Genomic DNA, 27,288 nt, shown 5'->3' with positions numbered 1-27,288 from the left:
ATCCATGTCCCTAAGAACCTCATCTATGCAGCTTTTAAACCCCTCCAGGGATGGTGACTCCACCACTGCCCTGGGCAGCCTGTTCCAATGCCCGACAGCCCTTTTCCATGAAGAAATTTTTCCCAATATCCAATCTAAACCTTCCCTGGCACAACCTGAGGCCATTTCCTCTTGTCCTATCGCTTGTTACTTGGGAGAAGAGACCAACCCCCTCCATGCTCCAAGCTCCTTTCAGGCAGCTGCAGAGAGCAATAACATGCACCATCCAACCCAATGACACGGAAACCACACACCAAACCCATGCCAATGGACAATTTGTTCTTTATTGATTAAAAATTAGAGACATGCAGTAAAATACAAAGTCCAAAAAAGGAAAAAAAGCCTGAATATTTTACATCTTTCATTATAATCTACAATACACCAAAGTTGTGAAGAGGATCCGTTTTCATTAACAGAGCACTGTCCTTAAAAGTAGGAACTAACTTAAAATTACCACCTGCTTCCAGGTTCAGATCAGAAATTTGCACAAAAACCAAATTCTTAATGACATTGGAAAACAATTATGAATAGCATTGGCACTTACTGGAACATCAGAAAAAGACAGTTGTCTAGCACTGTAATAACTCAAGTAAATATTTTGGATCCCTATCCAAACCATCTGGAGATCTATAGGGTAAAAAACCATTTCTTCCTTACTCAATTTTCTCCATTAAAGAACTAAGGAGCCTTGGGTTAGTGTGAGCTCAAGCTCTCTAAGGCCCGGCTTGGAGAAGGTGGGGAATAAATAAATAGATGCAGAATTGTTCCATTTGAGCAGTTCGAGCCCTACCTTTTCTCAGCACCAGTACACAAACGAACGAAGAGGTCCCCACGGCACGAGGCAGAAGGGAAAAATAATACTGTACCAAGACTACCTTGTCTCCGTATCCTAAAGGTTTCCAACACATCTGTGTGGAGCAGAGGGGAACGTGCCAATCGAGGTCCAACCTGCTCTTCCCAAGTCAAGAGGTGGATGGGGGAAGCCGTGGTGAACGCTTTGTGTCAAACAATAGGAGAAAGTGCTGGAGGTGCCACATGGACATGCTTGGCCAAACCCAACCACCACCAACTTGCTGGTGTCAAGCACCAGCTCCCGGGGCTCTTGAGAGCATCTGCTCAGCACCCTGGGGTGCTCTGAGCCCCAAAACCCTCCATTCTCCTCTCCTTCACACTCACCACCCACAGGGCTGCAAATAGCCCATGGGGATATACCAAATATCCACCCCGGGGGCTAAAAACAACAAGGGTGGTATAAAAAGAACATGCACAATTCAGGAAGTTTCCACAGCTGCTCATAAAGAACAACGTATAAATGCAGATTGTTCATCTGAAGACTTGGAAATTTTTAAAAGTCCTAATTGAACCCAGTCATTCTGCTTTAACACTCTGCTTCTGCATTGTTCGTGGCTGATGGAAACCAAACATGTTTCCATCTGTGTGTTAAATTACAGGCTTACAATTGCTGTGTAGAAAACACTCCAGAGCCAATAGCAGTTACAAAGGCCAACTGTGAAACAGTAGGGAAAAAAAAAAAAATCAAAACCATTATTCACATATTGCATTACAAGTGTCTCTTATCAAACTCAGAGTATAATTTATATTATTCACGTAGAAACTCAAATTCAACACCACATAATAGAAATAAAAGCTAAATACGTGTGTGTGACGGGGTTTCAGTGACATCCTGATCAAACGTCGAGGCTCGGACTGACGAGAAGGCTGATGGCCCAAGCGATTAGTGCAGGAAGGACACAGCCCGGCGCCCGCTTGCCCAGTACTACCGCTCTACTGGCGACTCTTTATTGCTGTAAAACACGACAGGGGTAGTTCCACGGGTACCAGTTTGCAAAGGGACTGGGGAACACGTCAGGAGGACTCGCACAGCCGGGCATCACAGACTGGGTTTTGTGAACAGTTCCAAGTGTGTCTTTTGCCAACACAATGACACAGATCTCCTCTCCCTCGGCCCACAAGTGTTTTGCTGATCATCCGAAAGACCAGTTTCCAGCCTGCGATGCCTCATTGCTTCTGCTTGCACGAACAGGCTACATCTAAGATGCAGAATGAAAGACGTTTTGAGGAAGGACTGCTTAACGTGAATTAAAAGGTTCAGCCCTCATGCCACGCCTGGCACTCATGTGGAGAGAACCGAAATAGTAAAATAATAGTAATAAAAAAAAAATAAGGCAGTTTACAAAGGGAAGCTGACTTCTAACACCTCAAAGTCAAGGAACTTCTCAAAAACACAAGCACAAGGGAAGGCGGCTTTCCCTCCCGCGGGGTAAGACTTGGCTTGCTCAGGTTCAAACCAGCAGTTTTAGAAAACACAGCCGAAGAGAAGCAGATTTCTCAGCACTCCAGGTGACCCAAACAACATGTACATTGGTGTTTCGGATGGAAGGAGAAGCAGGTAAAGAACAAAAGATCCGTTCAGTATTAAAAGTTGTGCAAAAATAGCAAGTGAAAAAAAAAATGAAACCACATGTAAGCAAACATTTAGGCATGATCATTAGAGCAGTGGAACCCCCTGCTTCGTACTCAGTAGTATTTTTCTTTAAAGTAAGGCAATAATAAAATGAACATGCAGGCAATGATGTGTTGGAGCTGCATGTTTGAGATGACAGATACAAAAAACATGAGAGTTGTTTACAAAAGGTGTAAACACCATCGGTAATTTCAGGAAGGTACATGTTCCTATTAAGGAAAATGTTAAAGCTTCTAGGAAAGGGGCTGTAGTTCAATTCTTTGGCAGTAGTGGTTTGTTTTTTTTTTTTTCTTTTATTTTAGGCTAACAGAAGCATTACAAATATGCACATGTGGGTTCTCAGTTGGGAAACATCTCCTGGGACCATTGTTTAGCTGATGCTGAGCTGTGCAAATCCTATAAGTTTGCCATCATCGGGAATATCGGAGCCTTCGACACCAGATGCCTGAAACACAAGGAACAGAGATCCAATAGCGACACGCACGCTCTGCCCTCCGATATACACTGTATGTTATCACAACAAGGTGGATCAGATACGATCTGGGGAGGGAACTGTCACAGGACAGCTTCGCACTGTGTTCTGCAGCTGGCATCACCCAAAGTTAAAATTGAGCACTTTTTTTTTTGCCTTTTTTTGAAGCTAGGAAAGGCTAGGACTGAAGTTTTACCAATGCCTGCTCTGACTAGGGCTACGTGCACTAAGTGGGGCAAAACAAGTGAAAACTCCTTACAGAAAGAGTAAAAAAATAACAACACAGCTTCACTACCAACAAACCGGTTACACCTTTGCCACTCTTACTACTTGAATTTCACCATGTCTGAAGGATTCATCTGCCATTCTTTCTCCTCTCCTGACCTATCTTCTCTTAGTTTTGGCTCTCTTCTTTTGCCCCCTACTCTTCTTTTGTTCCCCCCCTTCATTTTCTCATTTCCTCCTCAGAGACAATGTATTTGGACCCTCCCCGTTCTTGTCCTCCAAGAAAGGAGTCTGTAGCATTTCGTAGCCCACTTACCTGCCCTGAAGTATTTCTGCAATCTCTGGGCAAGTCTGTGTCCCAAGGCCAGAAAATAGACTCCGTTTAGGATATGGAGACAATAGACTTTTGTAACATTTTGATATTCTTATCAGCCAGGATAAGGGCATGTTTGTATTAACACATCATCTCACAGTTATTTAACCCGGGTGCTGCTCAGAGGACACAAGCAGGGAGCCCGCACTGCCCACTGTTACACAACCAGTACGAAATTTGGGGCAAGAAGGTCGGATTTAGAGTGTATATATTAGATTCCTACAGCAGACACCACAGGCACCTATACAGGATGCCTTCTCTTTGCAAGCGACAGCTCGTTCAATGAGGGAACAGGAATAAATACCAGTTTGAAAGTGACAGATCTGTTTGCTTGCGGCTCTTCCACAATTTTCTGCAGATTGGCTGCAACTGAAATCACACACACAAAGAAAAAGGGCAAATATTAGGAGAGGCTAGGAAAAAAACATCCCAAGCTCATTATGCCTCTTTCTATTACCCAGCAAACTTTGAACTTTTAAAAAGGATAAAAAGTTTAGGTTTCAGTTAAGATCACTATTTAAATCTAAAGGTTTAAACTCTGAAAATGCTGTTGTTTGTTATTATACTGCTTTTTCAGAGGTAGTTATTTTTTCCTAGATGTGGTAGGATTAGTAGTAATAAATTGCCCAACTGCACCTGGAAATTAGTTAATTCTGCACTAGCAGCCTTTCCAAATGTTGTGGCCTATGTGTAAGGAACAGTTTTGTTTGCTGTAGTCTAAATACACTGGCAGTGGTGAGAGTTTAAAAGTCTTCCCTGCTGCACAGGACACATTTATTTAGCAAACTGTTGCTAGAGGCAGCTGTTCATCTAACTGTTCATATCCACACAACACCCAGACCTCTCCTGTGCAGGACCCACAAGTCATACGGGCTTGTGCAGCAATTTGGTAACATATGTATGTCGGAGGAGACTGATTTAGCTAATGCATTCATAATTCATAAATGTCTGCAGCTACTTCATATTCTTGTGGACTAGGGGTTGCCTAAATGTACTGGCACAGAACTGCCAGCAGAATTGAGAGTTTTGTAGAGCTGTTGGGGTAGAGAACCAAGGTCACAGCAAATTTTCCTAGTACTCATCAACCAGGTCATTTTAAACATGGAAAAAAAACACTGAAATGAGTAGAAAAAAAAATATTAATTACCTATTACCAGATCTCTGCCGTCAACAAGACCTGCTGAAATGAGTTCTTGAGACACACCATCAGCAGTATCTGTTGGAGAGAAACCCAAGAGATGGTCGGCACATAGTAGAAATTGTCCACTCCACGAAGGTGTCACACAAAAATCTAAAGGAGCTTGTACAAACCAAACAGCAAAAGTGTCGTTCACATAAGACAGATATTAAGGTGCGAACCAGATGCAGTCAGGCAGGTTTGAGCTCTGCTGTCAAACTCCGAGCTGGAATTCATCGAAGGGCTGCACTTTGGTCACATCCATGAACAGTTTTACAAGAGCTCCAAGCCCACCCACTGCAGACAGGCACTCGTCCAGGGTGTCCCATACACACAACTGCACAAACAAAATCTCCCCTACGCCCGAAACCCCTCCACACACTGGAATCTCCCCCCAGCTCACCTCTCCCTGGGGTGAATTCAAATCGAATATCGTTGAGCTCTTTTTTTGAATTCCTGTGGAGAGAAGAGAATTTTTAGATAGAAGAGACCATTTCGTTGCACTGCTGGGTGCCCAAAAGAAAGTGCTGTCATTGAATAATCACTCTGTGAGGAGAAGTGAATTCATTGCACCCTTCACCTTCCAAGGCAGAAACTAATCACTTGGGCACATTCTGCCTCTCAACCCAAGTGGCTTGAAGTCTAGGACAAGCCAAGTGCCACCTCTCTGGTACAAGGCCACGTTGTTTCACTGTCTCAGCAACTCGTATCTGTCAGCAGACAGATCCTTGGAGCACACCCTTCAGAGGAAGGAGGCACTTGGTCACTGCAGATGCACACATCTGGCCAGGGAGGACTGGGAGGTGATGCTCAGAAATCCCAGGCCAACGCCTACCAAAACTCAAGGTGCCTACAGAGATGAGAGGCAGGTTCCTTCAGTGAGAAACGTCAATATGTGTAATGATTGACAGCAGAATGTGCCAGCAGTCCGTTTTCTGCCTATTTCTAGCGACGCAGACCAAAATCTCTGCCTTGAATTGGGTAAAAGCTCTTCACTTTCAGAAGTGGCTGAAGACTGAACTTGTGCCTGAAGAGTAAGATGGTCCAGAGGAGGCCAGAACCCCTGGATCCCTGATCCCCTTAGGGAACCCAGATAATCCTTCCTTCCCACCATGTTAAAATTTGGGAGTATTTATACAAATATCAAAACCTCTCTCAATCTACAGCTCTTGCCAAACTGAAGAAGTGACGACCTTTGAAGGTCCCTTCCAACTCAAACTATGCCATTATAAAGTGCTTTTCTGGCTCCCATTTTCAGAAGGGCAGATGAAATCCAGGCTGACAAACAGCACATAACCACCACTCTTTTAATGAAAAAGCACTTGGCAAGGTGCACTACAGAAATCTTCCGCTGTCCCTTCCTACAAAAACTCACTTGGACAGAATGGGTCAGTTTTGTGTCCTTACCTTAACCTTAGTACAAGGCTGATGGGGACTTTTGTATCTTCCTGTACCGGAGCTGCAGCAGGGGCAGGTGGGGCCTGCAACAGGATTACATCATTTTAAAACATATTAATTATTCCTTTCTCTGGTTTTAAATCTACAGACAACCTTGAAGCACTACAAATACAAATAAAAGTTTAGCTCCTCATTGGAATCCTGACATTACAGTGAAAAAGACGACAGTGAAACAGGAGAACTTCACACTTAAATAGTAACCCAGGAGGTTCTCTGCAATTGTCTTGAAAAGAGTAAAAGCTACACAACTTCGAGAAATGCCAAAATTGCTAGAGAATTCAGAAGTGCTAAATGTAAAGAGACTGCTCGCTTTGTGTCAAGACTTAAGGTTTTTAGGCATTCATGACAGCTTCAAGACCTCTGTGTTTTTATCCGTGCTCTGAACATCTGATTTAAAAACCTGATGCAATTGTGAGGAGTACGTATGAAACAATTTAATTGGCAGATTAGCATATACTCTCAGCTACTTTTTTTTTGTAAAATCAAAGGCTTTAAGGGCATCTAGCAGCAATTTCATAGCTGCCTATTTTCACTTCTAAGTAACTTCTGAGTAATTATGGGAAGCTGTAATCACAGCATTTTATATTTGTCAGCAGCAGATTTCCAGCAGGACAGACCCAGGAGGCGTCTGTCTTTATAGCACTTTTACTTCCAAGTCAAGGGCTAGTTGTTAATCAATCTCCACCAAAAAAAAAAAAAACAAACGAAACAGAAAAGGGTCAGTCACTCTTGCACTGCAGAAGTTATCTGTACTGCACATGCTGAGCCAGGGATTTTAAATCTGCACTAACAAGACAAACACCACGCTAGGCTGAGAATTTAAGCCTAGAAGTCTTGACCAAGCTTTTTAATCTAGATCATTTGCTTCTTCATGAGAGTAAAAAAAAAACAATAGCCCTTTAAGACTAGTATTTTACTCCATTTGTAGGTAGTTGTGTGTCAGCGATGCAGCTCGGGGCTTCTGATCGCAATCTTGTTTCTGTTGAAGCTGAAAGCTTTACCAGGTCAGTGAAAACAAACAAGGGCTCATAGACAAGACCAGAGGTCCGCAAAACAGTAACCAATGAGCTACAATAACCCGAGAAGAGCTATAAAGAAAATCACACTGATACGAAGAGCAGTAAAAGAGCTATAAAGAAGAACATATTGACAAAAAGGGACGATAAAGAACACATTGACGAAAAGGAGCTATAAGGAAGAACACATTGACAAAGGTATGAAGTTCACCTGAGGACAAGCTGCCAACAAATAAGCTATTGGGCACTAGTGGGAGGGAGCAAGATACTCTGCTAGCGCAAATCAAAGTGCAAATCAAAACATTTTCATTGAGGCCAACACCGCTGCTTCAATTTACCCAACAGAGCCCTGGCCTTCACTGCTGCTGGTGGTTCAGCCGCTGCATCAAATCAAGGGATTAAACACTGGCCCTTTTTCAGGAGATTTGAAGGGGTTTGATTTAAGTATTAAAGTTAATTTTAATGTAGCCAAGAATGTGTCAGAGCCCGACTCTCCTACTTTCATTTAATGACTAAAGCTCTGTCTTGAACGGTTTCGTAAAGAGGAACACGAGCTGACTGCAGCGAAGTGATATATGTATCTTTCCACATTCTTTAAAAGAAAAATAATAAAACATTTCTAGGAAGGAATAAGTCTAAGAGTTATTTTTCTAACCAACACTGCCAAATCCTTTCCCTTTGTGTCTGCCAAAGCGTGACTGGTAACTTGGCCCCATCCAACAGTGACGGCTTCTCCCCACCAACAAATATGAATATTAGTGTCTTTAACAAAAAAAGAGGTGCTGTCATTCGGGAGTCTGGCAAACTCTGCAGTGCTTCACTTCAGCAAACCACAAGAAATGTTCCAAGTACCTCAGTAATGATTTAGGTTGGCCATTTTGCTCTTTTAACACGAGTCAGAGCACTTCCCTGACTTTGTCACACCTGCCTGCCTGGTCTATATCTTACATCTTGGGGTGATGTAGCTAAGAATTAAATACAAACTTGTCAAGCTTTCACATTCACTGTGCTTCCCCTCAAAGGTCCATTCTCCCCTTTCTGCTTGAAACGGAAGTGTATAAAAACACCACAAGGTTCAGAGTTTCCCAAAGATGGAGTTTCTCCACAATTTTTGACTGCTGACAGTTGTAACCTAGGCCTCCTGTCTCTCTTCTGAAGTCTGGAGAACTTGCACGTTATAGTTTCTTCATCTCACTTTTCTCTCCACTCTTACCCCATAGATTCAAATGACACTGAGAGACATAATCAGAGCCTGTTTCTGCTGGGCCTTAAACAAAGAACAAGCAGCTGCTATTTAAATAGGATTCTCCTTTTTTCTTATCTTTTACCTTGCCTCAAAGCAGAGTACACAGAACCACAGGCTGGTTGGGGTTGGAAGGGACCTCTGGAGATCATCCAGTCCAACCCACCTGCTAAAGCAGGGTCACCAGAGCAGATCACACAGGAATGTGTCCAGGTGGGTTTGAATGTCTCCAGAGAAGGAGACTCCACACCCTCTCTGGGCAGCCTGGTCCAGGGCTCTGGCACCTCAAAGGAAAGAAGATTCTCCTCATGTTTAGATGGAATCTCCTGTGCTTCAGGAGGTTCCACTCCCTGAACAGCAGCAAAAGTCACTGCTCACCCACAGAATACAATCGAAGAACTGCTGGCCCCACAATGACTCCCTTTTGCAAGACACTAACCCAGCTGTCACTTCTGTGTAAGCAGCAGCACTAGGGTGACTCCAGAAAAGCAGCTTTCACGGCTTTAGATCATTTTAGCACGTCTTGAACGGAACAAAGCGCGAAGCTGAAAGCTGGTACGAAGGTTTCTGATGTTACCTGGGCTGCTGCCGGGGCCGCTGGTGGAGCCTGGCTGGGGGGAGGTACAGCAGTTTGAGGTTGTGCAGGTGCTTGTCCTGCAGCCTGAGGTAGTTGAGTAGGTGCCTGTGCTGGAGCATTGAGTGAAGGACCTGGAGGTTCAGCTGATGGGAACAGCTGCAAGAAAAAAGGTGGTTTAATGAGAAAAGGAACTCAAGAGCTCTGACTCAAGCACCAGCTTTCCAAAAAGCGCTCGTACGCCACATAAATCGCTCTGAGAAGTTCAACGCCGAGGGCATTTCCAGGCATCCAGGACACTAACGCTGGTCCTGCGTTGGTGTTCAAGGGTTTTAATGCTTCCTCACATCCAGGGACCCCTTCTGCCCTGATATTTTTAAGTTTTACTCACCAGTAATGAGGGATAAGAAGCCAAGATAGTTGCACGACTGTGGATCTTGGGCAAAAATTACACTCTGTGCAGCCACCAAAGCTGGATGCACACAGACCACATCCCAGCTGGGACGAGAGCACCTTATCCTTTAGTTCCCCCTTCTCGGAATCCAGATCCTACTTATATTTTCAAATAGCCATGCAGTCAGAGCAGAGCAACTCTGCTTCGACTTGTAGTTCTTTTCAGAGAACACAGCCTAGCAAAGTATTAAGATAATCATCGATAATTTATCCATTTGTAAAACAAATGTCAGAGACCAATCTGGACATTCAATTGAAAAGTGAATTCAGAGCTTAATTTCTTCAAAACACACAAGACAAGAATGTTTAGGATTGGACTTAAAGTTAGTCCTCTGCAAAAAAAATAATTTGGGGGTGGGGAAAAGGAGCTAAATGAAAGTTTAACCTTTTTTACCTCTTGTGTTATTCAGAATGGAGAAATGGATTTTGGCATGGTAGCCAAAGAACTGTAAGCTTGATGGCACTTCAGTGTGCCCTTTGACTTATTCCATTAAGTTGTAGGAAATATAAATCACCTTGAATATTGAAAATCTGGCAGCAGACCTCCAAACCACAATATATACTGAGAGATGTATCAGAATGGGGAAACTGATCCCAAAGGGATTCTAGTTTTCAGCTTTTTGAGTTTAGAGTTTCTGTCAAATTACAGTGCCAGAACCGTAGTCTTTCTTCAGATCTCGCTTTATAATCAATCCTTGGAAACAGACGAAGGAAGAGCAGGACAGCCTAACCCAAGATTAACTTCTATGAGACTGCTCTGTTTATCTTGCCACGCAGGTAAGGAAAAGAAAGACATAGCACAATCTCTAGAAGATAAGCAGTCTCTATCACTGAAAGATATACTAATATTCCTAATATAAGAAACACAGGACAGAACTGAAGGCAGATTACAAAGTGCAATTGAAATTTTGTTTGCTATCAAATACTACTACAGGTTTATTTCCCACTTCTGAGCATAGGTTCCAAACCAGTGAATCAGACTATGCAAAACACACATTTTAAAGTTGTGTGAGTTTTGTTTGTTTATTGTTTTTGTTGGTTTGTTGCTGCTGGTTCTGGTTCTTATATTTTTGGTTTCTGTTTTGGGGTTGTGCATGTGTTGTTTTTTTAAGGAAGACCTCTTGGCATTACACAGCCAATGATTCCTTTTAAAGGGAGGCTTTCGAGCAGATACCAGCTTCTACTTGACACAATATTGTTTTCAAAGGTTAACAAAAATATGATCCTTGAAACAACAGCAATAACTAGGAGTCATTTTGGGAAGCCATTTGCAACTATAACTTACCTCTGAATTCTGTACAGGTTCTTTCACTCTGGGAGACTGAAAAAAAAACACAACAGAAAAGGCTGTCATTGCCTAAATAAAGAAACATTTGACTAGAAAGATTTGTCAGAACCATACTGAACATATGAAATCTACGTAATTGCTTTCGATTTACATATATGTATTAATATGCACAATAAAACGGGACACCACACAATTTGTTGGGAACCTAATCACGGCACACCATCCAGAAACACACAGTCGTGTTTCAGAACTTGCACAGTTGGTATTTACCCAGTGGCATATAACACCCTAAGCTGCTGTCAGTGTTAACCCTTAGTAAAATCCAGTACTCTTGAAGATTGGATCAAATTACTTGTGCACCAGTATGGCAAAATCCATTTTAAGCTACCGAAGTCTTGCAGAAAGAAAGATAAGCCACACTAATCTGTCTTCCTGAATTCTGCTGGAATTTGTATACTTAGGGAACTAGTTTGCAAACTGACTTGCTTAAACCATACAAAACCTTGGAAAAAAGAAAAAAAACAAAACAAAAAACAGAAAAGAAATCAGTGTTACTGTGTTGTTTCATAGAGGACATCTCTCACCTGTTCTCACCATTGGACTCTGCATTAGAAATCAGAAAACTGAGAGCTGTATGCAAGTTCAGCAGCGAAACAAAGATCAGTGGAATGGAGGGAAAGTGCAGGCAAAGAATGTGACTCATCTTTGCTTATCAGTAAAATGAAGATAACATTCATTAGCTATTTCACATGAGCAGGAAGGAATTGCTGAGTACTCCTGGAAAGCCCTGCAAATAAGAGAGCTGGAAGCCTTGACTCCTAACAGCTCCAATTGCCATGTGGAGATAGGTGGGACACCTTGGACCATGCTGGGATTAACAAAACAGATGTTCCTTCTCCTCACCATGGTCTAGAAGACAGGTGGTGATTAGGGCAGTACAGGTTTGACAGAAGGACGTAAGTCTCATCATGCCACTATCTTCACTTTAACCAATGCCACTAACTTAACCAATGCAGATCAGAGTGATTTGTAACATATAGAATCATTGTGGTTGGAAAAGACCCTCAAGATCATTGAGTCCAACCATTAACCAAACTCTGGCACTAAACCACGTCCCCAAGAACCTCATCTACGCAGCTTTTAAACCCCTCCAGGGATGGTGACTCCACCACTGCCCTGGGCAGCCTGTTCCAATGCCTGACAACCCAGTCCAGGAAGAATTTTTTCCTAATATCCAATCTAAACCTTCCCTGGCACAACTTGAGGCCATTTCCTCTCATCCTATCACTTGTTCCTTGGGAGAAGAGACCAACCCCTCCACGCTCCAAGCTCCTTTCAGGCAGTTCAGAGATCAGAAGGTCTCCCCTCAGCTCCTGTTCTCCAGCTGAACCCCCCAGGTCCCTCAGCCGCTCCCATCACACTTGTGCTCCAGCCCCTTCCCCAATTCTGTTCCCTTCTCTCAACTCGCTCCAGCACATCAAGGGCTTTCTGGTCATGTGGGGCTCAAAACTGACCCCAGGATTCAAGGTGCACCCTCAGCAGTGCCCAGTTCATGGGAAAAATGACCCAGAGGCCTCTCATGAGAGAAAGCACAAGCTCTTATTCTTAGAACAGCAAATTACAAAACGTCCTCTGGAGAGGAGGAGAAGGAACAGTTCCTTCACAGTGACTATGTGAAGACAGTGTCAAGAAAAAAGTGACTCAGCTGGAAAGGTAAAACCTGAAATCCATCTCAGATGTTGAGCCTTCCCTTGACAGTTACCAGACAAGATGAAAAACGTGGCATTTCTCCCAGAGATAAACAACCCCGCTCCACATCTGCAGGCCACAGCGCTCATGTCCAAAAGCATCCAGATGCCTCAAGGAATAACTCAAAAAGAGCTTGTCTGAAAGATTAGAGTGTGGGCGACACCATACAGACAAGTATGGAAACACTGACCCCACAGCTAACGACTAACCCAGATAAACGGCAAACAGAAGTAAACGGAGGAAAAACATGGACAGAAATAGGACAAACATTAAAAGACATTTACCTAATTAAGGCACAAAGAGGATGACTTTGGGGATGTGCTAAAATCTATTTGTTCTAACTTACTTTTGCTTGTGTAATCAGAGACGATGTGAGTAACTAGTGAAACATGACCCAGCACGTGTCACCGCACAGATTTATTGAGTAACAGAAGGTGAATGATTTAAAGTCCACATAGCACAATTGCTCTAATTTAAATTCAAGGTTTTAAATACCAAGAGCAAAGAAGTTCAGTAAGTCTTTATATCCAAAAGGTGACATGAGGCCAGCAAGTCAGCTTATTCAATGAACCAGGCAGATATTTCTGGTTGTTTGTGAGAAATACTTGTCTGCTTTCAGGTGCAGTCCTAGCAAGACACTTGTAAAATATACATTTGTACATATTAAATTCACCCCATTTTTTCTGTAAAGTGGAAAAAGGTGGAACCTTTTATGCAGGATAATACTGAAGCATTTTAGCAAATTAAGTCGATCTGCAAGCCGTTCTTTTATTTTAAGGCTGACAGCAAGAAAACACAGGTACAGCTGGAATCACAGAATGGTTTGGGTTGGAAATGACTTTTAAAGGTCCATCTCATCCAACCCCTCTGCCATAGACAGGAATAAAAGGTGACACATAGTTATTGTAAGTTATTCTATCTTACAACTTAGTTAAAATGGCAGAAGGACTATAGGCAGGTGGAATTTACAGCCTGTGTTTGATTATATTTTAACCTACAGAAGGAATTCAGAAGATTTCAGGTTATAAAGGATCAAGAATTTCAGTACTATCCACCTGGTACCAACAGATCCTCCTTGACCATGTAACATGAAGATGGATATAACTTCAGAAAGTCACAATAGTTGTTGCCACAAAGTATGAAATTACTACATCAAGAGAGGCCTTTGAAAACTCAGGTATTCAAAGGACGTCAAAAAGATGCAAAAACTTGTTTTTAACATTTAAGTGTCTATACAGAGCATCAGTAGAAGGAAAAGCAATGAAAGAGAAATGAGAAAAGCTGCAAAGGGATAAATGCCTCAAACCAATACTGCTGTTTTTTTTCTTTCATATTGAAAAACTTCCTCTAAAAATCCTTCACTGTCTCACTAATTCAATTACAGAATGATTAAAATGCACAGTCCACTTCAGGGTACCTGCTGTAGTGAAAAGGGAACAGGTAAGCCATTCCAGCCAAAACCCACACTGGAAGAAGACAATCTGGAAATTTATTGTAATCTTTCAGTTGATGACTATTCATTACTCCTCTGTGTTTCGGGTTTTTGTGCATGTGTTGAGAGAGGGGGAGGTGGTGTTTTTTGGAGGATTTTTGAACGCTGAACTTCAGGGACGCCATAACATTTTCTAACAGAACTGATGGATTTCAGTGTAACTGGTGTGACAGAACCAGGCCCTGTGCATTTCTGATATCAGCCATAAGCACAGGCCCTATGGATTTCAGCTCCATCCTGGAGAGGGCAGCAGGACAAAAGCTCTCCTGACACTTCCAGAAGAAAGCATCTCGAACAGTCAGCACCCTTAAAAACGAAGACAACATCCCAGCTCAAGTGAATGGGTGTGCTGAGCTGGGAGCAGACAATCTGAATTCGCATTCTAAATTACGCTCAGCATCCCTGAATGAGACCAGCCGATGACAGAGAAGAGATCAAGACAATCTCTTCAACCAGAGATTGATGCAACTTCTAGTCTGTTTGGCTTCAAACTCAAGGAGAGGGATTATAATTTAATATATATCATACTTTCAAAAGGCCAGATGCTTCCCAGGGATATTAAAACATACCATGGTTGGAAAAGAAAACAGAGACAGTAAAGCTATCGGAGTTTGAGGACCCACCCTGAGCTGTGAAATTGCTGCTCTGCCTTCCTCACTTTCTTCATCTAACTCATCGTCACTCCATTCCCAGCCACCATCTTCAGTCTTATGAAGACGTCCACTGGAACCGGGGACTCGACGGACCTGCCCAGCACAAAGACACAGAGCTGATACGTCAAGCAGACAGTTCCTACAGTGGATCTCTTTTAGAAGAAACAGCACAAGAGCATCTTCAGCTTGCAATGTCTGCCAGGGTGTTTAAATACTTTATTGAAATGCCTAGTGCTGTATCTAGAAAATGCAACAACACTCATTGAAAATGTGAACACAAGCCTAAAAAAAAAAACCTAGTATGACTGTAACAGCAAGAGCCCAGGAGGTTTTCAGTACCTTTCTGGATCTTTCAGACATCGTTGGTGCTCTTTGCAACATCTTCTCTTGCAAAAATTCTTTATTCTGCAAAAGAAAAAATGCCAAAGATTTGCATTGCTGAAAACGCCCTTTCATTCTTTCCGATAAACTATTAAGCTATTTCTAGCAGAAAGTGTATTGCATGTTTCATCCCCATTCCCCAAAGATATTAAACTACTTTCTTCCTTTGGACTACAGTACATGATGTTTCATCCTAAATACCTTTTTTAAGCCAGCGGTAGCATTTTCCCTATGCAAAGTGATATGGAATTAACAACTGAGGAGTTGTATAGTATTCTGTCTGATTTACTGGGGAACGTGCCTTTATACTTATTATGTCCCAGCAGGGTATCAGATGCTGCGATATTTGGCATTCTTCCATTCCCAGATACTACACCACCTGGATCCAGCCACTTTGCTTTATCTTGCCTCTAAATTTATGCCAGTCCAACTGTCAAAAGGCAAATCTCAGATGTCAGGCAGGCCAGGATGTAGGAACATCTACATACTGGAGTAATCAGACTCGGGAATTAGGGCAACAGAAGTGGCTGAAAAAAAGTACAGCATGTGGTGTTTAGAGAGGAAGCAAATGGATCACAGAATCATAGAATAGTTTGGGTTGGAGGGGCCTTCAAAGCTCATCCAGTGCCACCCCTGCCATGAGCAGGGACATCTGCACCAGCTCAGGTTGCTCAGAGCCCCATCCAGCCTGGCCTGGGATGTCTCCAGGGATGGGGCATCCGCCACCTCTCTGGCCAACCTGGGCCAGTGTTTCACCACTCTCAGTGTCAAAAATTCGTTCTTCATGTCCAGCTTGAATCTCCCCTCCTTTAGTTTAAAACCAGCACCCCTTGCGGTGATCACAACGGATTAAATATTGGGAAATGGCTGCAACGCTTTACTGTCTTAAATTTCCTCTTCAGCAAGCTGTTTTGGACTGGTTAACATGTTGGCTGCTGGGGGTGCAATTTTCCAACTGCTTGAGTACAGAGCGCAGCCGCTGGCTGGGGGGGATGCAGCCCAGGCGAGCACCCTCGCACTGGCAATGGGTATTTCCCACCACACCGGTAATGCTGGATATTCCCATCATCTCTGCCCCTTAAGTGCTCCCAGAACTTCCCCGTGATGGTTTCTTGCAGGTAGGATGGAAAGCCTCCAGACAAACGCTGTCGCTTCCTGATGAGCGGCTCTCAGCAACATATCGTTGCACAGCATAGGCTGTATTTATAGATACGGTTCAATATAGACGTACAGAAATTGGATTCTTCTGTCCTCAAGTTACAGCTCTCAGTTTGGCAGTGGCTGATGTATGAAAGTAATTTACCACCGAACGTTAAGCGACACATTTTCACTTTGGGTGCTGGGTTAAGTATTGCCTCATTTACAATAATGTTAATTTTCTACCACCACATATGCTAATATGTTACTCTGCGGCAGCTTAATGAAAGCATGAAGGAGATTTTACACACAATGAAGTACAACATGAACCAGAAACTCGTATAACCAAACGGAGAAAGGTCAGCAATATGTAAACCATCTTGTCACTTTGGACACCAAGTGTCCACACCAGTGGACAGATGAGGACTATTCAGTTGCCTAAAATCCCATTATGGACAATGAAAACCCAGTTAATACTGTCAAGGGCCCAGGCATCAATTAAACTTGCCCTAAAGCAAAGTCCTGCATTTCATAAACTGGATCACTCTCTAGAATTCCTTAGTGGCACCTGTTAGATCTCTACCAACTTTAGTAGAACATCCAGCTCTGTACAGATACCCAGATGTGGCCAATTCCATTTAAGCTTCTTAATCTGGGAGCTGAAAACTACTTTGATTAATTGGTGATGCTGCTGTGCTATCCCAGATATCTTTTTGACAGTTTAATCTGTGTTCTGCTATAAAACCCATGTATTCTGATCACAAACATGCCACAGAAAAAAATTAAGCAGGCAGAAACATTTCCTCATTCCCATGAAAATATAATTTATCCCCTGCATTATTTCTGTCTGTCTCCCCCGACAAGACCTGGCACATTGTATATGTGCTAATATCCAGGCAGTAATTACATAAATGCTCACTGGCAGTTCACTTCCAGGCTAGAAATGGGAGTTTCCTACTATTTTGTATCACAAGATCTTCACTTTCCATAAGGCAACACAGGGTGAAACAGTTTTAGGCAGCCCTCTGCACAGTGGGCTTCATTCACTGCTTCGCATACAGACTGATTATAGAGTTTACTAAAATATAAGTTACATTTACTGCCACAGAGACCTTTACAGTTGGAGCCAGAGCCAGAATGGCACCATTACAAGAGCAGAAAAAAACCCCAAAAGCCACTGAAAGACATTTAAATGCTCAAGAATTGCTAGATAATTTCTCTTAATAGCAGCACACACGGGGAGGTACAGAAGAGGGGTTTTATTCTGTTTGTTCACAATGACCCATTCAACCCGCTCAGTTAGGCCAGGCCTAAGCAAAACAGCCCACGCTCATGCCAGCAAAGCTGTCACCAAACCCATCATCCTTCTGACAAGCTCCCTCTCTCCACAGATCCATTTAGGAAGGGTTTTCTTACCTTTGCTTTTGTGAAAAATTTGTGTCTTAAGAGTTCTGCTGCTGTCGGTCTGTCAATAAAAACATGTAAAAAAAAACCAATTATAAACATTCCCTTTCACCACAACAGTGTCTTCCAGGTTGTTGCAACATGGCATCTCATAAGGGTATCGGTTTCTCCTGCACAATTCCCCTAAAAATAAATGTATTCCAAGTAATTTTTACACCAGTAGTCTTCTAAGCACTCTGTGTATTCTGATCAAAAGCAGTGAATAATTTGAGGGGGGGCATTGCTCCCTTTTTGACGTTGAACTTGAGCCCTGGACTCAGTCTGACAGGATCGCAGAAACAATTTGCTCAAAACTGAAACAAAGGCTCATCACCTACAGGAGCGCAGTACTCTCCATGTGCAAGTAACAGCTATTTCAGAGACACTTCATTATATACGTGTAATTAATTCTATTAAACAGAGACGGGACAATCAGTCTTGGTCTAACAGAAAAGGAACGAGTACAAGCTATTTTCCCCTTTAAGTTAGACTTTAGGATAAATACTGGAAAATAGAAGATATTCCTTTGTCGGTTTAGAAAGACCTTTCTGAAGACTAAGGTGTACATGAGAAACTACCAGCTGATGGCATTTCCCACACTGCAAACTCCGCTTAAATAGTAACAGAGTTTAATTAACGACGTGCAAAGGCCATTTATCACAGGGTTTACTTCATCTCAGACTATGCTACTACACCAAAAAAAAAAAAAACGACTTACTGCAAGGGAGCCCCAGAAATAATTAAAAAACAATTGCAGTAAATTCTCCTCTTTGAGAACCCATATAATATGCATAAGTACATCGGATTGTGTAAGTTGTTCATTAGGGGCCAGGCTCCTGTTCCCACAGCAGGATGACGACTGTGGCTGTTGGTGGTGGTTGAGAGAAGGGGACAATGATTCAAAGTGATTATGTTTAATTCTGATCAGCACACACTCTAACCTGCAGGGATAAGGTAGAAAGGAGAAAAGACATCGTGCTGGGAAGAAAAAAAAACAAACAGCAACAAAAACCCTGCTATCAGCATGTATCAAGCACTCCACTGGTTTCATTAAGCATTTGAAGTGTAAAGCTCGTTAGAAGAGATCCCATCTCCTGACACCTCAGAAGCTTTTGTTCCTGGATTCATCACAAAAGGGAACAGAAAAATGTCTTCATTATTATTATTTTATGAATGGACTCTTTCCTTTCCAGAACTGGAAGGTTGACCATGAGCCAAGTGATGTGCCCTTGTGGCCAAGAAGACCAATGGTATCTGGGGTGCATTAGGAAAAGTGTGGCCAGCACGTTGACGGAGGTTGTTCCTCCCCCGATACTCTGCCCTGGTGAGGCCGCATCTGGAGTTCTGTGTCCAGTTCTGGGATCCCCAGTTTAAGAAGGACAAGGAATTACTGGACAGAGTCCAGCGGAGGCTACGAAGATGCTGAGGGGTCTGGAGCACCTTTCTTATGAGGAGAAACTGAGAGAGCTGGGACTGTTCAGCCTGGAGAAGACAAGCTGAGAGGGGATCTCATCAATGTTTATAAATATCTCCAGGGTGGGTGTCAAGAAGATGGACCAGACTCTGTTCAGTGGTGCCCAACGACAGCATGAGGGGCAACGGGCACAGACTGAAACACAGGAGGTTCCATCTGAATATGAGGAGAAACTTCTTTCCTGTGAGGTGCCAGAGCCCTGGACCAGGCTGCCCAGAGAGGCTGTGGAGTCTCCTTCTCTGGAGACATTCAAACCCACCTGGACATGATCCTGTGCGATCTGCTCTGGTGACCCTGCTTTAGCAGGTGGGTTGGACTGGATGATCTCCAGAGGTCCCTTCCCACCCCAACCAGGCTGTGATTCTGTAATTAGTTTGCTTACTGAGAAGAAAAAAAGAAAACTAAGAGGTATAAAAAACAACCCATGGGAATGCTTGTTTCTTTACCTTTGCATTTTAAGAAGCGCTTTTTAATGCAGGACAAACGCTCCTTTAAACAGCTTCACTGAGACTGGCAAATGCAATGACCGTCCTCCACAAAAACTCACCTGAGCTCTCCGATGTGACAAGCTCTGGGTTTTAAACTGCCATAGACAGCCAGACCCTCATGCGGCTTTGAACTATTCCGTAAGATAATATAATGATATCCTGAGAACCACAACACACGGACCAACCCCTCAGTGGTATTTCTAACACCACTGAGTAGTCAAGTTACTATTACAAGGAAGACTAAAAGTGTCGTCAGGTCACTTAAGCAATCTGTATTGATGAAAACACACCGGTAAAATTTGCCGGTGTTTTTCCTGATTTCCCCTCCCAAACCAAATATTGCTTATAATTAAGCAAGTCAAAACTACACTGAAAGCCTTCTTTGCACTGGCAAATTTTAAATGCTTATTTATGAAGCTTCACGAATAAACACATATTGCCCAATGTGTACTTTTCTGATTTATAAACACAGAGCAGTTTTGTCAGGGAACAAAACATGAACTGCAGTCACCTGCTGGAGGTGGCGAGGGGGAGGACGGCGCCACACGCAGCGGACTGGGATGCACCCTCATTAACCCGAGCGGCCACGCACAACGCCAGACATTTATCCTTAAAAATAAAGACAGCCAAGAGAACTTGCTGCCACACAGCGAGATTGCTGTGTTCATTGCGACTGAGAGGCTGGAGGGGCAGAGCGTCTACCAGCTTGAAAATATATGGAATACAATGAGTTTTGTGGGTTTGGTTTAGGTTTTTCTGCTGTTGTTTGGTTTTAATTTATTTTGGTGTTCTTACCTTTTCTCGGGGTCTTTTTGTAGGCACGATGAAATCATCTTCCTAAATGATTTCCCATACTTCTTCAGCATCTCCTTATCTTGCACACCGGTTTCCAAAGATGGAGGATCATTCTGTAGCGTCAGCATTAAAACCTGAAAGAATTACGTCTATTGGCAATGCGATTTTTCTTGGTCTTTGTTAGAGACTGATCTTGGGAATGCTGTATTTTAGACAAGCATTTTCATGACGTATCTGAGTCAACGAGGACTGTTTCATTACAACGGTTCTCTGAGGGTAGCCTGAGCTTAGAATGAAGTTTCTTATAGTTTTGACCATCTCCTCACATCTGCCAGACAGCAAAAACTCACCTACCATCTTCTCAAGACAGTTTCAGCGTCTCTCCTCTTCCCTCTGCTCCCCACACTCACTAACTTTCTAGAAATGATGATTTTTAAAACTTTTCCACCTCTGCAAATTCTGACTGTCAGCTGAGAGGTTCAAGATTTGCACAGGACTTAGAGTTACCTCCACCTCCTTTCCATGGGAAGCCAGGCTAATTTATATCCAACAATTTATGCTCCTGTTTTCCATCACACCTCCTGGCCCACGGTGCAATCCCGGGGCCAAACACAAGGTTGGGATTTGCTTTCAAGTCTGTTTGGTGTGATTACAGGTGTAAGTGGAGCAGAACTTCTCCCAGTCTTTCTCATCTGAGACAAGCAGTTGTGCAAGGTATTTGATTCCAAGGCTCTGTTTAGATCTCCCTGCAGGTATTTCTTATCTAGAAATCAAATTAATGCAAAGGCAGAAGGGCAACATAAAAAAATACGAGGGTTCACTTCCATGTACCAATGTGACAGGGGGTGAAGACATTTCTCACACTAGCACCCATCAAGCCAAACTGATTATTTCCTTCACATCACTCAGATATTCTGAAGGAAGAAAATTACTCATTTCCATTTTCACTTGTCACCTACATACAGACGAATATCTATTTTTAGAAAAGGAAGCAGCACAGAGCACATTTAAATAGCTTTCAAGAGCTAGATTGCTTAGGGCAGCAAGAGCCCATCAATCTACCTAAAATTATATAGTCCCTGACAGAATTCCCTGCTTTTTTCCCCTTCTCCTCGGAGGGTCACTTAATGCATGGGGCATTTTGCTGCATAACAGAACTAATCTGCGGGGAAACGCAATTACATTCAATAAATAAAACACAGGAGTCCTCTTGCAGGCTGCACGACTGGAACCCATACCTAATAGAATCAGAGACTCATAATTTTATCTACTATACGACAACACACGATACTAAATAGGGCATCTTCGTATTCAAAGCTAAAGCCCATGCATTCCAAACACAATAAATGGAAGTACTGCTTGCAGGAGCTACTGCAAAACGCTACCAGATAATCGCAGCACAGAAAGAAGCCTCAGTGAAAACCGCAACAGCTAAATCAGCTACACATTTCCCTGAACTCCTCACTGCTCTGCCACAGTCACTGATATGGTATTATACCAACTTTAGTGGCATTTCTAAACCACTCGGCTACTCGACAGTCCCTGCACAGAGGTGACAGATCTTAAAATTAATTCTGTTCTGCGAGAGTTAAACCAGTGCAAAATCCTGGCATTTAAAGCGATACATGGATGTGCCTGTTCTAACGAGCAAGTGATAGGATGAGAGGAAATGGCCTCAAGTTGCGCCAGGGGAGGTTTAGTTTGGATATTGGGAAAAAATTCTTCCCGGAAAGGGTTGTCGGGCATTGGAACAGGCTGCCCAGGGCAGTGGTGGAGTCACCATCCCTGGAGGGGTTTAAAAAACACATAGATGAGGTTCTTAGGGACATGGTTTAGTGCTAGAGTTAGGTTATGGTTGGACTTGATGATCCTGAGGATCTCTTCCAACTGAAATGATTCTGTGATTCCCAGACGCTATTGTAATTGCGGGGTGAGAGGGGACGCACCCCAGTCCTGAAGAGGTGACACCCACCTCGCCCAGCACTCCAGCAGGTAGAAGACTCAGAAAAGGAAAACTTGCTCCATGATACACCTAAAATTGAGGGACTTGGCACCCATAGGTCTCATACCCCAGGTAACTAGTCTAACCATAAAGGTTAGAACGGGTTCTCCATCCTCTCCTGTTTGATCTGAGGGAGCATCCTGGGAATAGAAGAGGATGGGAAATGCGGAAGGGACTGAAAGTTTTGTGACTGAGACGGGGTTCCATCAGACCTCGAAGGGGCTAAGGAGGAAAATCTCAAAGCTCTGTAGGACTAGATGCTTCAGACCTCAACTGATGGGGTTGACTCCGTCAACTTCAGGACACAGACCCTCTGAAAGAGCAGCATGTTGGAAGTAGCTCCTAGTTCAAGAGTCAGGAAATAGGGAAAGTTAGCCAAACTATAAGGCGTTCTAAAGTTCAAGATACTTCAAAAAGATTTTTGAAGCATCAGTGTTTAAACAGGAACAATTCCTCCACCTCAATTTCAATGAAATATTAATGTTGCTGATACCTCACCATTTCATACTGATGTGGTACTTTCTACTGCTTCAGTGATTGACAGCACTATGTTGGCATTAAACAAAATAAGACATTCTTTTGGATAACTGGTAACAGGAGAGGTTTCAAGAAGGATTATCAGCGCAGGTAAAGGAATGGTTTGCCATCCGAGCATCATTGGATGCCAGATAACAGGTTCTGAATCATTATTTATAGCCCTAAAAACATCTACTGCCTTCAGACGCTCCAGGATAAAAACACATAGCACTTCCCTCAAAAATGGTGACCCTGGAGAGACTCAGGATATAAGTAAGAACTGCGCAATTTCAGACAATACCGATTAAGTGACGTATTTTTAAAAGGTGACTTCAGAAAAATCCAAGAACGTCGTGATCAACAAGTGCAAGCGGAGAGGATAAACTCTCCAACAAAGCACGCTGGCCAAATTCTTGGAAACACCCAGAGAACACACTGATCCTTTATCTCGCACAAGTATCTGGAGACCTGCTCACCTTCATCGGTGGGTATTTATGGTAAGGAGCTGCCCCTGTGGCCAGTTCGATAGCGGTGATCCCAAAGCTCCAGATGTCTGCCTTGAAATCGTATCCTCTGACCTGAAAAATGAGAGGATTTTAGCGTGTGCCCCCAGTAGCCTACACTACAATCCCTTTCTTTAGCCTATTACACGTCCTTTCTCCCTTTCCTCTCGAATTTAGAAAGACCAGCACTATAGCGTTAAAGAGATGGAGAGGACACTTTCTGCTCTCCACCCGGTTCCTCATACCTTCAAAGAGGTGTTTTAGAAATCATAATCTGCTGAAAATGATGGTCGAGGAATGCACAATAGGGACTGCTCTGCCATAAAGCTCTCCACGTGTAAAACAAAGGGGCATTGGGTTAACCCAGGCTCCAACTTCTACACAGAGAGTCATTAAACAGCCTAATGAAACTCTCCTATTTAATAGATGGACGGTTATTCCCTCAGGACATATGCCTCACTACACTTTTAGTCAACCACTTAATCAATCTGACTGCAAACATGCTCAATCCTGAAACTTTGGTCCACACCAGCTCAGTAAAAAGCCCCTCATTGCTGTCTGCAGACTAATATTTCCCTCCACTAATTAATAGTAGCTTCTGCACTTGACATTAAACACAGGCTTGTTCAGGAAAATTTATAGCGTTTACTTCCTCTCATGCACAGGAAAAAATATTTCATATGCCAAAGCAGTTATTTCCTCACTATCATTAGGTAATATTTTGGCACTTGCTTTCTCTGCTGCAGAGGAGAGACATTATGTACTGACTTCATGAGCGGCTACAAAAATCAAAGCATTTTGGCTGCTTGGAATGGTTTGTATTTCTTCTCGCTAGACTATGGAAAAATGAATATTGAATCAGAGCAAAGCTAATAGGGATATTGTGTTCAGTTAACCTGGCAAGCTTCAGAAAGACACTCAGCGTGAGGAAGCCAAAAACATTTCCCAAACTACCTTTAAGACGATCCTGAATTTTGGCAAACAAACATAAAACCTTCTTGCACGATTTGTTGTATAATACTATAGTTGAACTGAATTTTATGATAGCAACAGGAGTTTATATCCTGCACTCATTTCATCAGCTCTGCAGGCACCATTCTCATGAGCCTTAAAGGTGTGAGAAGCTTCTTGAAGCACCACGGTTTATGGACACCATGACTAGGAACAGATTTTGAGTCATTTACCTAAAGCCCAGATATCTTGTATAATTTAAAAGAACACAGTGCAGGAAAAAATATGCTGTAAGGGCTTGGGTTCCACCCCCCCCCCAATTTTTAGGTTTTGATAATAACTTTGGGACATGTTTTAGCTTTATATTTCAGTTAATCTTGCAGCACATCTATACACCATACAGTTTCCCATTCCCCACTGGGGTTTTAATGGTTTGGTGGAGTTTTTTCTAATTTTATCATACAATCCTGCTTGCAAATGAAAAGTATAACTTCAGAACTGTCTAAAGCAGCACATCAGCTTTTCTTTGCCGTAAATCCACCAAATGAACGCACATTAAAAGACAATGCCAGGCTATCATGTAGTAACATGCTAAAGGAACTTCACGATGCTGAAAGCAAACCCGATGGAGCTGGGCCGATAATATCTGCGTATGGAAGTCTAACCTACAGCAACCCCTGCGTCCTTTCTCCTGGGCTGGATTTAACGGCCCAGAGTGACACCTGCTGGAAGTCAGCGCAGGTATGTACGTGGACGCTGAAGGATTTGCATCCAAAAATCCAGCCTTACCAGCTCATATTTGCGACAAGTCAGATGCGCACGGCCCTCGTGCAAGTGTTGGACACCCTAGAAAGTCTCTTTCAGAAACACAACTGTTGCACCAAGAACCTCCTGTTTGTCACTAAAACCTTCATTTCCCCTTTTAGCACCCTCCTTAAGACCTTTTTTTTTCCTCCCCCTGTTGTCCTGTGGCCTGGAGCAGCATCATCAGGTCCTGGTCAGCCCCGTGTGTCCTGTGCCCCAGGACAGGACACAAGGGACAGAAAAGGGACAATCCTCTTCTAGTTTTGGAAACAATAATACTCTTTTTAAAAAATTTTTAAATCAACATAACAAAAAGATCTGAACTGCTTCATTGTCATATACTTCAGAAGTTCACAAAGACTAGTCCTGACCTGGGGAATGTGTCTTATACCCTACGGTATTAGATTTGTACTCGAGGAGGTAGCAGGAGCGCACCAGCCTCTCAATGCCACCATGGGAGCCACTGAAAAGGCCAAATAGCAAAAAAGCTCTTCATCAATAATATAGTTAAACTACTCCAAAATGGAAAAAAAAAAAAAAAAGCAGTCAAGTTTTACCACTGCTGTATTTCATTATATATGTATTTGAGGCAGTCTCAAGATCCTCCTAAATTTCAAAACAGCAAGGAAAAAAAACAAGGTGGGTTTATTTTAATAAAACAAGGTCTTCCCAAAATATTTTTGTTTCAAGGATTTTTTGGAAGAAAGCAGAAAAAACATTTCTAGTCAGCTGTGTTTCTGCTTGGCACACATGTCAAACCCCGAGTCCAGGCCTCTGTCAAACACTTTAAGGCGATGAGGGACAGTTTTCAAAATGCTTGTGGCACTGAACATCAATGCAAAAGACAGCTGCTGCAAAGTGCCTTGTTGGGACTGTAACAACTCCCCACTCTGACGTGTTGCAGTACCCTAAAATCTTATATTTGCAGATGAGCACATTATTGAGCTGTACATGTGCACATCTACCACGTGTGAAACTATTTATATTCTACCTCACTTTCAGGAAAGAGGGAGAGGCAGGTTAATCTTCCTTAAGCAACAGCTGAGCTGTCTCATCCTCACCTTCGGTAGGAGCCTGAAGAGAAGGAACATGGCAAAAACCTACTGAACACTTGAATACTCCCCAGTATAAGCCTGACTGCAACAGGCAAATCAAAGACAATCCTGTGGTTTTAAAAAGCCTTATAGGATGCCACAGTATCATCTAGCTTGAAGTAAATACAGCCATTCCTGACAACAGGGAATTCCAGGTGCAGATCGGCTCAGAGGACAGTAGGAAAAACAATTCACCTGCTCCATCACTTCTGGTGCCATCCAGCAAGGTGTGCCCACAAAAGTTTTCCTGACTTTATTTCTGGTAATGTCACCACCAGTGGCCAGAAACGCACTGACGCCAAAGTCTGAAAAGAAAATAAAAAGAGATTTTTATTAAGAACACATCCTGAGCAAACTGAAGGCTTGTCCCACTCTTTCCCCTCATATTCCCAGCCATCTATTAAGCAGTTACGCATGAGGAGTTTCCTAATGAATGAAGAACGATCAACAGTTCGCTAAGAGTGCTTGTACACGAATGGTCTGGAGTTCACCGTTCAATTACCGGGGAGAGCAGAGCTCTCAGCACTGGCCGGCACAGAGGAAAATTCCACTCTCCATCACAGCCCACTGGTCACATTACAGCCCCAGCAGACCTGCCGCTGTGCAAACCTGCCGCTGACAGCCAGAGCTTTATCTGTACTCGTCTACACACATAACAAGCCATAAATGGACTTCGATTAGCGCCCTGGTAATATTTGCAACAAGGAAGTCGGGTACATAAAGAGTGACTTCATAACGCTTCGCTGTCCTAACTGCATCCTGGAGGTACCAGCCCCTTATTCTGGATGTTTTATTACCAGAATACGCTTTGCTTGGTAATCTTCCATCGCCAAGATGCTCGGTGCTGTAACAGAACTTGGAGCGGTTCCCAACACGCAGCAGTGTTACCAAACCGAGGAGCACGTGCCCCTGCCCATCTTTGCAGAGAGGGATTCGCACTCTGCACAGTGTCACCCCCACCCAAAACATCTTCCGCAGGATGAAGGGTGCTCAAGGATGCCCC

The 27,288-nt window shown here is 43.0% G+C and overlaps 1 protein-coding gene across 1 annotated transcript in view; it reads right to left on the bottom strand.

The window, feature by feature from the left end:
- Positions 1–304: 304 nt before the first annotated feature.
- The window catches only part of OXSR1 (oxidative stress responsive kinase 1), a 100,518-nt gene continuing 73,534 nt past the window's right edge, over positions 305–27,288 (bottom strand). Inside the window, exons 6-18 of the mRNA XM_065629256.1 lie at positions 26,481–26,590; positions 23,410–23,511; positions 20,416–20,549; positions 17,632–17,680; positions 15,037–15,102; positions 14,668–14,790; positions 10,801–10,836; positions 9,066–9,221; positions 6,179–6,252; positions 5,175–5,227; positions 4,742–4,810; positions 3,899–3,963; positions 305–2,969 (exon numbers count right to left, since the gene is read on the bottom strand). Of these exons, the coding sequence (XP_065485328.1) occupies positions 2,895–2,969; positions 3,899–3,963; positions 4,742–4,810; positions 5,175–5,227; positions 6,179–6,252; positions 9,066–9,221; positions 10,801–10,836; positions 14,668–14,790; positions 15,037–15,102; positions 17,632–17,680; positions 20,416–20,549; positions 23,410–23,511; positions 26,481–26,590 (1,112 nt within the window). The 3' untranslated portion in view covers positions 305–2,894. The remainder of the gene's footprint in view (positions 2,970–3,898; positions 3,964–4,741; positions 4,811–5,174; positions 5,228–6,178; positions 6,253–9,065; positions 9,222–10,800; positions 10,837–14,667; positions 14,791–15,036; positions 15,103–17,631; positions 17,681–20,415; positions 20,550–23,409; positions 23,512–26,480; positions 26,591–27,288) is intronic.

Source organism: Caloenas nicobarica, chromosome 2 (genome assembly GCF_036013445.1).
Source record: "Caloenas nicobarica isolate bCalNic1 chromosome 2, bCalNic1.hap1, whole genome shotgun sequence".
Taxonomy (NCBI): domain Eukaryota; kingdom Metazoa; phylum Chordata; class Aves; order Columbiformes; family Columbidae; genus Caloenas; species Caloenas nicobarica.
This window is presented reverse-complemented; position numbering and strand designations above follow the sequence as displayed.